The sequence below is a fragment of the Sturnus vulgaris genome, chromosome 3, assembly GCF_052056855.1.
Source record: "Sturnus vulgaris isolate bStuVul1 chromosome 3, bStuVul1.hap1, whole genome shotgun sequence".
Taxonomy (NCBI): Eukaryota; Metazoa; Chordata; class Aves; order Passeriformes; family Sturnidae; genus Sturnus; species Sturnus vulgaris.
In genome coordinates this window covers 46,646,928-46,663,616 of record NC_142245.1, presented here as the reverse complement: position 1 = coordinate 46,663,616, position 16,689 = coordinate 46,646,928, and the positions used below count along the sequence as shown (strand labels likewise).

At 37.1% G+C, this 16,689-nt stretch overlaps 1 protein-coding gene across 10 annotated transcripts in view; it reads right to left on the bottom strand.

Moving 5' to 3' along the window:
• Nucleotides 1-16,689, bottom strand: part of RYR2 (ryanodine receptor 2) — a 377,449-nt gene that overhangs the window by 254,813 nt on the left and 105,947 nt on the right. For all 10 annotated transcript variants that reach the window (XM_088161537.1, XM_088161539.1, XM_088161542.1 and 7 more), the window contains exon 3: nucleotides 12,988-13,092. In XM_088161537.1, coding sequence (XP_088017663.1) covers nucleotides 12,988-13,092 — 105 coding nt within the window. The remainder of the gene's footprint in view (nucleotides 1-12,987; nucleotides 13,093-16,689) is intronic.

The following is a 16,689-nucleotide window of genomic DNA, read 5'->3' as shown; positions in this document are numbered from 1 at the left end:
CCTCCTCCCATGCTGAGAAAATGACAAAGCTGCCAGCTCTCTATGTTATCTTGCTGCTTACTAATACAAAGTAATTAATGAATTCAGAGTTCCGCAGTTGGAGATAGGTGATTTGAATATTCAAAAATCCACCAGCTACTGTTGCATTTCTATCCCAAAATGGCTCCATTCTGTCTTAGAAGCACAGGAAAGCTTTTCAGCTCTGTGAGAAAACACACATTTCCCCTCTCTCTCAAACACAGAAGGATAATTATACATGCAAGACACTTGCATGTGATGACTCCCTCACATAGCCCTTCAGATGAGAGGATAAGGGCTTCACTTTAATCCACAGAAAAGACGATCCCACACATGAAATTAGACAGCAGTTTGCTGGTCAGTGGCTCAGAAAACAGATTTTAATAAAACAAGGCACCAGGAGGAGTGATTAATCAGCCATGACTGGATGATTAGATGGGAGTTAATAAGCTCATGATGCAATTTAGCTAGAAAGTTGCCTAACTGATGGGTATCTTGCAGACAGCATTTTCCTGAAAAATGAAGTTGTCAACTATTGGAGTAGAGGTTGTGAAATTAAATTTTTTCATATTACAGAAACACTTCAGCCTTGGATTCACACATAAAGTGTGCAACCAAATGCTTTCATTCTCCTAATAAGTTCTGACGTAGATTTATAAGCACACAAGCCTGAAAAATTCCTAGCCTTAATTACAATGCTTTGCCCCACTATTATTGAGACTTGTAAATAAGCAATATTTGTTTGATGGCTATTTTCTCATGTTGTCCATGAGTTATTTCTGTATCCATTTCAGTGCTTCTCTAATGCAATTCGACTGGGGGTGAGGGGATGGGGGAAGGGACAGCAAGGGAAAGGCAATGATTGTGATATTTGGAAGAAAGTACAGACATTCTAGAAGTAATGTTACTAAGGAAGGAAAGAAAAGATGGATATTAGTGTCAGCAAGCAGGCAGCATACTAGCCAGTCAGTTCTGCTACAAAGTTAAGTTTCTCCTGTTAATAGGAATGGGACAACAACATATAGAAACAATCAGTCTCATATGATGTGGAAAAATATGCAGCAGATCCAAAAATAACAGCATAAATAAAGAAAATACAAGCTATTAAAGAAATTAACAAAAAAAAATATTTTCTATCAATGCTAAAGAAACAGATACCTGTTTTTAATTGCTGTACTCGAAAATCAGTGCAAAAATCTGTGTCAGGTTTATATTAGAAAGATAATTAACTCAGTAATAGTCTACTTGGTTATGCCAAGCTGCAGAACAAATGAAGCTTTTAGCTAAGCACTTCCTCACAGATTGAAGTCTTCACTTAGACATGAGTGAATGTTATGTGTTTGCATCACTCCCTTTAATAATGACTTTCACAATCCCATTTTCAAGAAGCTCTTTCCAAATTTCAACTACAGTACAGTTCCCTCATATTTGGCTCGCTAAATCTGACTTCTTGATTAGTCTAGTCTTGCTCTCAGTTTGAAGTGATCCAATCAGCCAAAAGAAAAACAAGAAACTGATGGAAATGAAAAATCCTCCCAGAATTAGGAAGCAAAAGAAAGGAAATTTCCCTTTATGAAATGCAGTTGGACTACAAACAGGAAATAGGTATGAACCAAAATTTCCTAACTTCTTTAAATACAAGTAGAATAAGCATGTAAGAAAGAATTTAGAAAATGCTTTCTTCTCTACTATATTTTAACCAACATTTATATTTTTAGCTTTTGAATCCCCAGGAGATTTTCATGTCAAGTTACATGGAAAGCCCCTAAACACTATCCTATCCTATCCCATCCACAAAAGGTTTCAAAGAGTGGCCTGTGGTAAAAGACAATGTAAATAAGATGCTAGGATGAAAAAAAGAAAGAGGAAAGTAAAATGAGAGAAAATTTTTTTAGCATGTAACAAAATAATTCTTGTACTTCACTGATAAACTATCAGATATTAAGCAGAAATTATTACATTTATCCATGAAGATCCACCAATCAGTTTATTTCAATAATCTCTTGTTCAAACTTTTAGATCCTTGTGTTAAGGCATTATTTTTCTTTACCTTTTTACATCAAACCAATAAAATATTGAAGTATAAGATTTTATTCTAATCTGTGAAAGTGATTAGAATTTGACTGGGAAAAGTTGGAAAATATACTGGAATTTCAGAAGAAATCTTATTAGAAAGCTTATTGGATGTGCTATTTCTTCTCTCAGCCCATGCCATGGCATGCATGAGTTGAGAAAGACTCAGCAAACTGGGTAGCGTCAGACATCTGAGCTACAAAAAAGGCTGTGCAGTCTCAAAACTCAGCAAGTCTGCTTTTCCACCCAAAGGTCTCAGTTCCCTAAAAAAATTTTATTTTATACTTTGCAGCATCTTGGAATACTCAGAGAGTCACAAGAAGCACTGGTATCTCATACTGCTTGCAGTAATAACCAAGAAAGCATACAGAAAGAGAACTGTGGTCTTTGGGCAAAGGCAAATGCTGGCTGCCTAACATTCCTCTGAAGATCTCCAAACCCACCATAAGGGTTTCTTTAGGACAAGGTTTTGTATTTCCCTAAGTAATGTACCTAAATAAATAAGTGACATATGGCTGAGGAGAGATAATAAGAAACCCCACTTGAAATTTCTTGGAACAGATATAGGATTTAATCAGTTACTGACATTAATAAAATTTGGGCAAATGCACAAGTTCTTTTGAAGAAGCCAAGCAATATCCAGTAAATCACTTATACTCTAACAAACAAACACCACCTGGAAATGGAATTTTACAGGAAGACCAAAATGCATGAATGCCCAGATAACTAAAATAGTTTGTTTCCAAATGACCTACATATGTCATATATACCTAGACTATGTCAATTTACCACACTAAATAATCACCACTAGGAAAAAACAGGATTTCCAAATTTCTCGTTTTCCTTCTGCTATTTGCGTACTGTTATCTTGTGACTCATCCCAATATTTTTTTAAAATAGAAACATCTTTCCAAAAAAGTGAGTGTTCTGCATATTTGTCAAGAAACTATCAGCTATCAAAGGCTGCTTCAGGAGTGGAAGCTGCATTTACCACTGTTATTACAAGCACATCAGCAGTACTGCAGTACTTCATCAGCAGTATCTACAGAAACAAGCATTAACTACAGAAAATCATATACAACAATACAGGACTCCCAAAACTGAAGCAGATGACAGCAGCCAACATAATTAGAACACAGGTTTACTAGCCGAAGCCTGAATACCTTTTGTTCTTGTCAAGTTTCTTTTCTTTGCTCTGCTTACTTAGAAGTTCATTATTTCCATAAAGAAAAATAAGGCTTGGGTTTTCACCCGCATCACATTAAAAAAAAAATAAAAAAATAAAATCAATGCCTTATCTATTAATCCACAGAGGGAATGACAATTATTTAAAAGACTAAAGGGCAACTAACTGTCAAACTAGTAAATGCTAAAAAGACTGTAGTGTAGGCAGAAAGAGGAGACTGCAGGAGAAAGGGAGGACAATCTTCAGAGCTCAGCAACTATCATGTGTGTAAAAAAAAAATATGGATCAAGATCAAAAACCTAACAATGTGGGGATAATATCTGCCCTTCTCACCATGTTGACAGTACTCTAAAACACAGGTTTTAGTTTTCACTTGAAAAATGGACAGGTGCATACAAAGAAGTCAGTAAGAGTAATAGAGAGCATATTCCCTCTTTTTAAACCTAAATGTATGCGTGTGTGTGCGTGCGTTTGTGTGTGTATATGCATATTTATTGGACATGCTTCTGAGGAGGAAGAAATCAATCCAGACTGCCTGCAGGAACACAGCAGGAGCCTTAACTGCCACTGACATCCTGCAAACACTCCAAAATGGATCCTGCTGCTGTGGAACCCACTCCCCACCACAGAGGCCAGAGGCAGCTCAGCAGGTTGGCTGGACAGGATGCTGTGGCTAGGGGCAGCTCCCTTCTCTGTCCCAGAGCCTGCAGCCCTGACTGAACCTTGAGGGAACAACATCCTGCTCACAAGAGTGGCCACTCAAACACTAAAAAGCTAAAATCCAGGTTTAGGAAAAGCTGAGTGATCCTGACACACAGAGGCAAGCTCATGGTCTATAGGTGATCCTACCACTGAAAAAGTACGTCAGTGCCCCTGTGAAGGGCAAGGTTTCACTGCTCACTCAGGGGTTTCTCTGCTGTGCTCAGGTCCCAGACTCAGCTACAAATAAGGCACCTGGAGACCAGGGACAGAATCTCACCTCTGCCTACAGAGCTGCTCCCCGTTCTCATCCTTTTTCTGTTTACCTAACACCGCTGGTTTTAAACCCCTCCATTATTTCACTTTCCTTCCCTCCACCCCCAACTCAAGAGTTCTTACCATTCTGATAAGTAATTTAAAAATAGTAATTCTCTATGGTAAGAGAGAAACAAAACCCAGGTATGTTAACTTCAGACCTGAAATAGTGTAGCTTTCACACTACAGTAGTACTTAAACACAAAACTGATGCACTCACCTGTTTGGAGGCTCTTGTTTCATTATAATAATTGAAACAATTTGATGACTCTCCAGCAAAACATTACGAAACCAGAAAACTTCTTAGTAAATCAACACTAAGTAAATCAACAGTCACCAAGGAATAACTGGGCATCAAAAGAAAATTTCTCCACAGAGGAATGCTTGTTCCAGAGAGAGGTGAAATAACACCTGTTCTCACTAAACCTATTAGTTTTGCTAAGATACCATAGATTTGCTCAGTAATGTAGCTACCATGGATTCAAAATTCCTACTGCCCTGGGGAGGTGCAATTACATACATGGAGATGAATCCTCATGCATAACATCCCTATCCAGACCTGCCCAGCAAGAGAGTTCACTGACAGCCACCAAGAAATGGTGCACATTTATCAGCAACTCTTGACAAACACACCACAGAAGCAATACAGAGATGAACCCACCCCCTCCCCAAACTCAATTCCTTCCCATTTCCTGTTCAAGACAGGAATCCAGTCTGTTCAGCCCTGCTCAGTCTCACAACATCAGTTCTATCTCTTCTTTTAATGCTACCCTTGTTGGTGTTGTTCAAGTGTAACCCCTTTGGGGAGGACCATTCCCATCTAATCTTAAACAATAAGGAAGTCTATGATGCGTACAGAGCACCATTAGAATCAAAAGCACCCCAAGGTGATGATCCCTGCAGGATAAGGAGAGTTAGGAACAAATTCACATTACAAAAATCTTGACTGAATTTGAGGATTAGGGTGGTTTGCTGTTTTCTTTAATTACTACAGAAGGTATCAGTAACTCCTGGAGGCTGAGCACGCTTCAAGAGGGAGAATCCCATGTGTAATCTTCCAGCTCCAACTGCTGAGATCCTATGGAGCTGCCTGATAGGAGACTAGTTTCTTGCTACCCAGTACTGCAGACATGATTAACATTTTCCACAGTGCCAGCCTCTGTAGCACTGCTATGCATTTCCAACACTGATAACATTTTTCACCACTCACCAAAATATTCTTTAAATTTGCTATTATAAGTCACCGAGTTGGAAAAAGGACCCTTCCTTTTTAAAATTTTGAACCAACATAGGCAAATATTTCAGGAAGCTATCCCTATTAGAAGACATTACAAGACAAATAGAGATCTGGAGAATTTTCATCTATATTATGAGATGTTTATTGAGTATAAGCAGTCTGTTTTAAAATTTTGAATAAATATTACTTCCAAAAAGTAAAAGTTATACTTTATTTAATTTAAGGTCTTGGGCTTTACAAATAATTCATCATACAGCTGTGTGCATTACAAGAGAAGAGAATACAATGTTTAAGTATCACTTTATCTAGGCCTTGCCTCAGCTGAGAGATTAATGTAAGACTGCAATTTGTACAATCAGTAGTAGTAGAATTGTAGCAGACAAGAATCATATCTAATCACGAACAATTTAATACCTCAAAACACTTTTGACTAAGCTAAAGTATAAGGGTTTTGCGTTCTCAAAAAGTTATGCTAACTATTACCAAAAAAGTTAACAAATTTAAGGCAAACAGAAAAATGTCACTGTTTTATGATGCATCCTTTCACATGCCCTTAACCTTTTCAACATCAAATCTGCCTCATGCAACACATAGATGAGAGAGGGTGGTCACTTACACTTCTGTTTCATTTCAGCTTGTAGTGCAACCATTGTACTAAATATTGATTTAAAAACTCGTTTAAAGACAAAACAATTAAACGCTATCTATTTTATGATATTCACTACCATAAAGCTAACCTCACAAATATTAGTTCAATTTTCACAATAGCCCAGATAACTTATCAATAGATTTAAGGAATCCACTAAAATCAATGTAATACCCAAAAAGCAGAGAGGTTAGTCTGAGACACTTAGGACCCAATTTCTAACATTATTTTATGCGTAGCTTTCATCAGCTACGGTCCTCAACACATGCATAAATCAGTCCTGAGGTATGAAGACAAACAAAATCAGAATAAAATGCAAGTAGCAATCACTGCTTAGCTTATTGATTCCAACTGCTTATCTACACTGGCCTCGTCTAAAAACTCAGTGTGTTACTAGCTTTGTTGAGACATCTGCTAGCATTAAGAAAATGAGTGGTTTAGGACACTATCTCAGCCTTATAGGATTGAGCAGCAAACCTGAGACTCTTTAACATTCTAAAACGGTATCTGAATGTGAGGATTTGGTGGGCTTTATCTTTTCATCATTTTGCATAAATAGCCTTTAGCACATAAATTCCAACTGTGGTGATTAAAAACAACAAAACAAAAGGGATTTGGTTCAGGAGACAAATTTAACTGTATCATTTTCAATTCTGCTGTGCTTAAATTTCATTTTAAAACCCTCCAAGTTCTTTCAGGACCTGACAGGGAATCTTTACTGAAAAGCATCAGTATGCTGCCATACTTTATTTTAGCAAGCTATAGCTTATAGATAGCACTGGGATAATACCTATAGAACTGACAGGCAAAAGGCATAAAAACAACCAATCCCCTTCTTTTTTTTATCCAAGGTAAAAGTCACACAGTACACTTTGAGTTCTTCATTCTAATCTCTCTGCCAGTATTTCTCAGCTGTCCTCGTAGCAGCTCAATACATAAAAGTGCCAGTTTCAGTGACTTTTACATTGCTTATATTTGGTCAGCAACTTTTTGTCCAACTATTCTCAGTTTATTTCCTAGGACTACATGGAATCTAGATCAATTCTTGTTTTAATCCTCACTTTCCCATTCCGCTTCAATGGCAGAATTGAATTAACCACAGCTCTCCCTAAGTTCAACTGCAACAGTGCCCAAATACTCCAAGAACGTCATTCCACAATCAGATTTTTCCTTCCACGACCAATGCTCTCCTTCCCACGGGTTAGGAGAACACCCAAAAGTATCAACAGCCTGCTTCCAGCTCTGAACCTCCATCTCTCTGGAAGACCAGCTCTCACAGTGGCATGGGCAGAGTTTCATATCTTCATTACCAACCAGAACGACAGGATAGGGCTTCCAAGCACAGCAGATCTTCATGGCACACAGTATTAGAATAGTACAGAAATGGGCAAATAAATATTGGTGAAAATGAAACCAACTGCACATTGAAGTGTTCAGTAGATAATACAGCAACTAAGATCAATTTGCAGGAAACTGAAAAGGGATTTAACCCTACATTTCATTTTTCCAAAAAGTAAACAAATTTCAAGCATACTAAGACAACTGAAAGATGATCTTTTTCCCCTGTATAATGAAGTCTAGAAAGACAAATAGCAAAAAAAAACCCACTAACCTTTCTCAGAAAAAAAAATACAACGTGATTTTATGCATAAGCACTTAAAATTATTTCAATATAAATTCTAGACAGTCCCACACTCTCCTGATGTATTCTAGTTCCTAGTTTATTATTTCATTCAAAACAGAAATTGCAACTACTTGTACCATCACCTTCTTGCGACAGGTGACATGCAAAGAAATCCTTACTTATTCCACTACTACATTTTTTTCTAGTAAGCAATCAAAAAGCTGACACTTGAAGCAAAAGAACACGAAAGCAGCAGAGAGAAATCCATTGGGTTCCATTGAGGATAAGTGAGTTTGGTGCATCTGTCCTGCCGGAGTCATTAAAACACAATTCCAAAGGAAACACATTACACTCTAAGTGCAGACGATTTTAGTAGTGAGCAGTTCATGTAGCATGAAGCCTAGCCATTAGCAAAGGAATTCAATGTTCCAAACACTTCACTGATAAAATTGGAGAAAACAAAAACCAACAAACAACAAAATCTACAAGAGTCTCATACGCCTATATACACCTGAACTACTAAAGCCCACGTATACACCTCGTGTTGGCACAACAAAGCACAGATCAACAAACAGCAGCTCCCGAAACTCTCACCAAAATAGATGCCTCTTACTCTACACCCTCCCAACGATACAAGATTTTCCTGTGGTTGTATGGCACAACAGTAGAACTGGAATGGTTTGGAACTCACCAGTCTTCTGGTAGACCAGAGTGAAGAGAATGTTTTACCACTGTTGACAGAAACTAATTCAAGCTGCCATAAAAGACAACTTATTAATAGAGTACTCAATCACTCCAATGGGATGGTGCAGTTAAGAACAAGTCTCTCTTTGGGATACAAGGTCTCCCATCCACACACAGATGTACACCACACTGGCATGTGAAAGCAAGTCACATACACCTGTATTTATGTGTGTCATATGTAAATGCACACATGGGTATATAGTCTATTCATCAGGTATGGCATGTAAAATATAATCCAGAATCTTCAAATTTCAGTGGTCTCACTTATTACAATTATCATGAAGGACTGTATAAGACGTAATAAGGTGGAAAAATAGTACATTATTTATATAATGGGACTGTTGGATATATTTCAGAACACACAGGCAAAGCAAGTGTAACTCAGGGAATAACAAGCACTTATTTTTTTGTTCCAGCCAACATAGATGATAGATGATTTTGTGCTTGTCCACTTACAGGAAAATGTCCTTTAAATGCCAAACTAATTTAATTTCCTGTACCCAGTCACTGTGCCCAAAACTGGTTTTTATCTCTTTGAAGTGACAAAAGCATTAGAATAGAATGAAAGTTTAAACTAGCCCATTTTTATATAAATACGGAGAGTAGCGGTATTTGGAGTAGTCAGATCCTCTCATTAGAAAAAAATAATTCATATTGAATCATATGAAAACCCTCTAAAATATAGTTCAAATAATAGTAGCAATGGGCTTTATGAAGGTTACCTTGCACTTAGTTTTAATTTGCACACCCTCTTGGCAAACGTTTATCTTAATACCTATTTTTCATGCAGCATGTTTGCTTGAGGATTATTTAAAAAGAAAAACCTTTCAGACAAAATCTAAATCATTTTTGAACCAACTGAGGCTAAGAAAATACCTGACATTATTCCATGTCAAATATGCCTGCATACCTTTACTTGTGGATACTCTGTTCTACTGGGTTTACAGAAGGACAAAGGGAAATTATTTTCCTTGTCATAGAAGGTGAGACTGGTAATAGCAAACAATGTACAGGTCTGTTGTTTAGCTTTTATGAAAAAGTCATTTAAACCTCAAAACTGAAAGAAGACACAAAATTATAAATCCCTCCCTCGCACCTGAAACCTGGCATCTTCCTTCCCATGTCCTTGCGACATAGAATAGTGAAAGAAAGCTAAGGTGCAGAAGGTGCAATAGCACAAGAGCAGTTGATGGTAATGTAAAACAGAAAACTTTTCCTTCCTTTCTTCTTATAGGATATATAAAGTTAGATCCCTTTCTCCTACCCAATATTCATCGTATCTGGAAGAACTCTTTAACCCTGTTTCTAATATTTTTCCATTGTCCAGAAATCGCACAAGTTACTGAATTCAAGAGCACTAATGGATAGATGGCCAGGCTTCATTTCCTAAGAAAATTAGGGAAAATTCCCAGGAACTGATTTGGTTACAGCATTTAATCACTTTCACAAGAATAAAGTACTAGATGATAGAGGTCTTAAAAAAAAATAAAACGCATTTACAGAAAGAAAAAAAAAATCAAAGTATTTAAATAGATAATCAGAGGAAAAAGAATCAGAAGCAAAACACAGTTCCAACAGACTGCAATGACCATTCCTAAATTACTCCAGAAGCTACAGATTCGCTTTCTCAGGATCATTCCAAGTAATGAGCTTTAGTGAAATACAAGGCACTTGGGTCCAGAGAAGGTTCACTGGAAATAACAACCAGGCTAAGAATAGATGGCCTGAATGCTTTTTATGGTTTTAAATGCTTTATAAAATCATAAGGACTTCCATTTTCATCATATATCTGATAATAAAAAAATTACACTGAAAACCAAGCCAAAACAATTACGAAATAATACCTAGGCTGTAGGTCACCCTTGTGTAGGACAGTGCACCTGTAATTCTGCTTGCCTAACACACCACAGCCCAGACTATGTGATGATATTCCTCATTGTATAATTATTTACTATTCCCTCTCCACAGGATTTCTCCCTTTTTCCTTATCTATTTCTGGTTTGGTGGTTTTTGGTTTTTGTTTCCTTCCTGCAGATGAACTGATGAAAGTGGTACATGCATATAGCACTCCAGATCCCAGCAAAAAAAAAAAAATTACTTCTTTAAAATAAAAAGTGCAAATAATGCTACCTAAGCTAATAAACAAGGTTGTGGTTTTATTTTTCAAACCAAAACTATTTAATCAAGCTATGAATGCTAGTGTTTTAATAATTGTCAGAGATAAGTGTAGTATTTTATAGGGGAATGATGAAACCTCAGAGAACAAAATAACTACTTAGTGCCTAGAAGAAACAGAGCACTACACACATTCTTTCTTGGGAAATTCCAGTAATTTTCCACTGTTTTCTTTGATTCTAGCATTTATGTGGTTCAGGAGAGTCCAGTAGGTATACTCAGATGGCTCACTGATCTCACAAAGTATGGAAATTCTCATTTTGGGATTCTTGCACTAAAAAGGTAGGTATTTATTGCAGAAGTAATCTTGCACATTTAGAGCATACTAATTGAGAAGTAGCAGTAAATCCAGTAAGTGCATACAATTATTCTTAGGCACAAGAAAGCTGCTTATTGTTCTGACTCAAGTCAGCGTGAGATTTTGTTCATATTACTCAACCATTACATTACTGCTAACTTACCTGTTATATAACAAGAATACCTATTATATAAACATAGCATTCAAGAGATTACACAACACAAAAGGCAAAGCAGCACAAGGAGATCTCTTAAAATTACAGCATCTTAATGATTTCTAATGTAATGAAAAGTAACTGGGGACTGAAAAGACCTCCCTTTACAGGATTCTTTCCACTAGAAAACTGAGGTCATGCTGAAACCAATTTTTATCAACAATTTCTAAAAAAATTGCTATACTTTCTTCTGCTAAGTTAAATTAATCACTGTTTTTTTAATAAAAATAATTGATGCTTCTCCAGGAAGGTAAAAATGCTTCAGGCAAGAAAAAATTACCTCGTATCTTAAAACTTCTTTTAACAGGTACTTTAAACAAATATGAAGCTGTCTAAAGAAGTACCTGCCCTATGATATACAAATATAAATGCAAAGGCAAAATTTGTATATTTTTAATAGAAACTACATAGAGATACCAAATGTCAGTTCTATTAATTTATCAGTAAGTACATATTCAGTCATTTTAGTCTCATCATCACTCTTGACTTTCAGAGACTTATTAAAAAGAAAAATATTGACATTGACAACATGACCTTGTGTTCACCTACAAACCACTACTTTCAAGACTGTTCTCTTTGAATATCAATATATTAATATGCAAGAGACACAAGCAGATTCCTATTGCTTTATCTTTCCTGTGAACATGTCAGAAGACCTTTGAGTACAGAGCACTGTAGACCAGTGCAGCTGCCATCAGTGTTATTCAGGCATGGGTGTAACTGTCCAGAGCTCTGACCTTCATGGTTATGCACAGAAAACATGACTAATTGTTTCCAGAAAATACCAGATTACCACCAAGCATGGTATGTCTCATCAGTCAGTGCATCCTACAAAATCTTCTACTCACATCCAGTGCAGAAAACAGTCCAGAACTAGTACAAACATTCCACCTAAGACCCCTACAAAGCTCTCTTAAATCTGCCCTGTTCCCAACAGAATACCTAAGCTCACATTTTGTAATCATTCTGCAGAGAGGTTTGCTCATTCTCCCATGTTCTCTGGGTCTGATCTCTATATTAAAAGCAAATAGTCTCTTAACACATGGCCCCAGCACTCTGCTGCAGACAGTGCAACAGAAAATTTGCAAGCTTCTGTTATGATTCAAAGAGAAGTTTCAACACTTCATATTCAAAAACTGAATGCTTTTGCATTCACAGCATTCTGCCCTATAGCATTACTTTATCACACATTCCCTTATACTTCCTTTAGTTCATGCTCCTGCTCGCATCTGTTGGGAATAAACAGAAAGAAAATTGTTGCTCTACTTCACACATGTGGCCATACACAGTCACCACTGTGCATCCTGGGGTTTGGACTGTGATTTTTGCCTGTATGTGGCTGTTCTTTTGATTTTATTTTTTTCCCTGTGAATTTGCTTGCTCTTGGTTTCATTTTAAGACCTTTTAACAGTCTTACCCAATATAGTCAGGAATGCTCAAAAAGCCTATTTGTTCAGAAGAAATGATCAAGCTTTATATGACACATTATGGGATTCTCAAATTAAAACACCCTTGTAACTCTATAGTGACTCATAGCACATTGAATTTGCACACATAGCACAGAATTTACAAGTCTAGCAAGCTTCAGTGGACTCTGCAAGTGCTTATCATTTCCAAAAAACCAGACCATTCCTGTAGCCAAGGAGGAAAATTCAACACAATCATTCTATAAGCATGTGACAGTCATGAAACCTGTGGTACCATAGGAAAGAAGTACTATTCTGCAAGATGAAAAAAGGTGAATATTTAATAACTTACCCCTTCTGCCTTTTCTTCTGTGTTAGCCAGCATTTCTTGGAGGGCCCGCACTGACAGTGACTGCTCCAGCACAAAGGTGCAGATGGACAAATCAGGTGGAACATTCTAGGTAAAAGAACCATGAGATCACATTAGTAATACATGTGCTGAGTAGCACTTCCCAGTGGCTCAGTTTTGCCTCACTATCCATGGATCTGAAAGATCTAACATCTCTGAGGCTATGAAATCCAGCCACATACTGGCCTGCAATAGTTAAGTTTTAGCCAGTAAGGGGAAGCAATGCCCTCCTCAGCATGTGCAAGTTGATACCTGGGTTATCAGGTCCCTTCTAAAAAAGAAAGAAGAAACCAACTAATTTTACCAAGTTCACCAGAGGCTCACCATGAATGTCAGGACTAGCACACTCTCCTGTGTGTCTGCAGAGAGGAGGAGAGGGATCTTTCCATTCTCTTAAAATCTAATGGTGGTTACAGGGGAATAGAGGCAGACTCTTCTTGGATGTGCTCCTTGAAAGGAATAGGAGCAGCAACACTAGTTGTAGAAAGAAAATTAGAGAATAAGGTTCCTAAGCAAAGGAATGACAGGTCTGCTTGGACATTAGCACATGGAGCAAGTGTCCCAGACATTATGCTCAGATTGTGAGGGAAAACAAATTCAGTCTTTAGGCTACTGGTAGTTAGCCAGACCTCATCCTTATCATGAAGGTCAAGATGAATTTTCATAGCAGAAATACTGGACACCAAGTACCAATATCAAGCCAGCAGCTTCGCAGCCTTGCAGGGAACTATACTTCACCACAACCTGCTCTGACCAGGAAAAAACTAAAGAATCTTACAAAAATTATTATTTAACTTGTCATGCTTGAAAAAAATGTCACTGAACTATTGAAAAGTTAATTTTCCAGACTATCATAAAAATTCCTACAGAATTGAAAGAGGGTTGTAATAGCAATGTCTAAGGTACAAAGTAGCGAAGTAAAATTAGATTTTATGTGGGGATCTTTTCTTCTGTTAATAGAATATGCAACTCCTACACACCTTTACTCGGCTCCAGAAATTCTTTCGTATTCCTTCTCTATTTTCTTTTCATGTAAGTTGCATATTTTCGTTTAGGAATACGTTTATTGTCTGTTGGAATTCAGATTTTTACACCATGAATGTTTTTACTGGTAAAGCTGTAAAACTGCACACTTACTCAAACTGTGTACAAAGTGAAGAGGCGACTTCCAAGGCCAAATTGTAAAAGGTAGTTGCAAAATCTTTTTTTTCCTTCCCAAAAAAGTTAGTTTACTCCGAATACCTCAGACTCTTACTAGCTTATTATATTGCTGTTCATCCCTACTAAATACAGCAATTCAGCTCTGTTTAATACATAATAGATCTTTCACTATTTTCCAATCCTTATGTTTCAAAGAAATTAATGTAAAATTGTACTTTAAGCTTCAGCCAGATGAAAAAGGTTTTAATAGCATCTTCTTTTGCATAGGCTTTGAGTGACTTATGCAATGATACTTAGGCATGGAATATTTTTCAGCCAACTCCTTCAGAATCAGGTCTCTAATTATTTGTCTGTGTTCTTGTTAACCATTTCTCTTTCGTAGCTAGTCAGACACTGCAACAGTAATTTTCATGCTAAGACTGGTCAACAACCAACCAATTAGATTGTCCTCAAAACATCTTTGTAATGTAAGTACCATCACAAGCCCTTAATTTACAAAGCAGGAAAAGAGAGCACTCAAAGATCTCAGGCTGCAAGGTGCTGCTTCTACTGAATAAACACAGGGACAGTTCTCCAGCCTAGAAAACCTCACAGTGATCCCAACAGTGCAGCTCACCCTCCATTCTACCCAGTGAAGACTGACAAACAAGAGTATGAACAAGAGAAGAAATGCTCCACACACTGTGCTCAGAAATGAGCCAAGGCTCCCTTTTCTGCATCTGTAAGCAAAGTCTCCTTAACAATATTCCCAGTGTTATTACTGTTATTTAAAGTAGCATTTTTGCTGGCAGAACATGTCTCACACACACTTTTGGACATACCAAATTTTTTACTACTGAACCCACCCCACAAGTTATATACTTTCCAATATTGAAAATCCTGCATCATTTCAAACACTGATCAAACCAACATAACTAGGACACTTCTCCGTCATCCAATTCATTCTCCTTATTGTTCAAGACAGCCATGAGCACTTCCTTTCCTACCCATTAAAACTGAGGTATGAAGTCCCAATTAATATTTTTCAGCTATTCTCATTGCAGGTGAGTAAAACAACTTTTTGCTGCTAGGGAATAAAAAAGTAGGTATGAGATCATTTTGCTTTAATTAAGTGAAAGGAGTACTGTGTTCTTACGGTCTAGCAAAATGTTAGAGATAAGTTTTTTTTTTCATGAGCCAAAAGGGAGAGCACATTATCCCACCTCATCTTTGTTGCATGAATACCTGGGTACCTGGTGGCCCGCACGGAGAAATGTTTTTCCCTTAAGAGCTGAGGAAAGATGCACCTACTGATGCTTGCAGGGAGCATGTGAATTAGACCTTCCTCTCTGGCAGCTCCTCAGCCTCTGCTCTACTGAAAATCCAGCAGGCATGACTGCATCAATCCCAGCACGTACAACAACCAAAGCATGGAAGAACACGGGACAGATGCAGACCTGCCAATGTATTTAACTCAGTTACAGCTCTGCTCATCCCTATACACTTTATTTCAATGCTGACGCTTTTAATGCTACAGATTTAAAGGACGAGGCTTTGGGCCTCAGACACAGACTGAGGGTTCCTCTCTTGAGTAACACCCACCAAAGACAATAATTCCAATAATTTTAAAACTCTCATTTAAATATAACAAAAATTATTCACAGTGTCTTTTCCAGCTCTTCAAAGTATAAAATTAAAATGAGGAAAGAAAAACAGAGTCTTTGCCAGACCTCTGATTATCTACCTTATTGTCTCTCATATTATCTCACACAGAGAGGACGGTGTATGAAAAATAAAAGGTATTCTCTGGCAGCCTAACATTCTCTACTGAAAGACATCTTCATACAAAGTACACAGCAGATTTTAGTACCCAGCCTGGAGAACAACTGCATATTCTAGTGGCAGCAAGGAAAACCTGTAGCAATTAGTTTTCAACATCAGGCTTTTCTGAGGACAGGTGTAATGTGTTGGCAGTGACTGCTCTGCTATTAAATAACAAATAATTTTAAAGAAAGTATTTTGCTACCTGTCTAACAGCCCACCAATGCACTTTTAATAAACACCAAAACTGCCAAGTTTAACTAACAGTTAAATGGTAATAATGAATCTCTATTTTGATAATGGAACACAAACTATAACCCCAAAAACTGATCAGCTCAAAAGCAGAGGTCTCATCAGATATAAATAACCATATTGGCCATCTTCAACCTTCTTTTCCACCAATTTTTATCATATTTATATTTGGTGCAGTAATTTTTTTAAGGAAGACACAGAAAATTAAGTAATATTCCAAAGTGGAGGGTTGGTTTGTTTTGTGACAGAGTATATAATGTCCTTGGACAATCCAAGGAATCTGTATCACTTCAGCTCATATGATCAGTAGAAAATTCTGATAAGCAATGGAAGCATTCAATATAATTTATTTTTAGTTCATTTCTGACACATTTACAAAATACATTGTATTTTAATGGATTTGAATATAAAATATTTTATACTCACTGACTT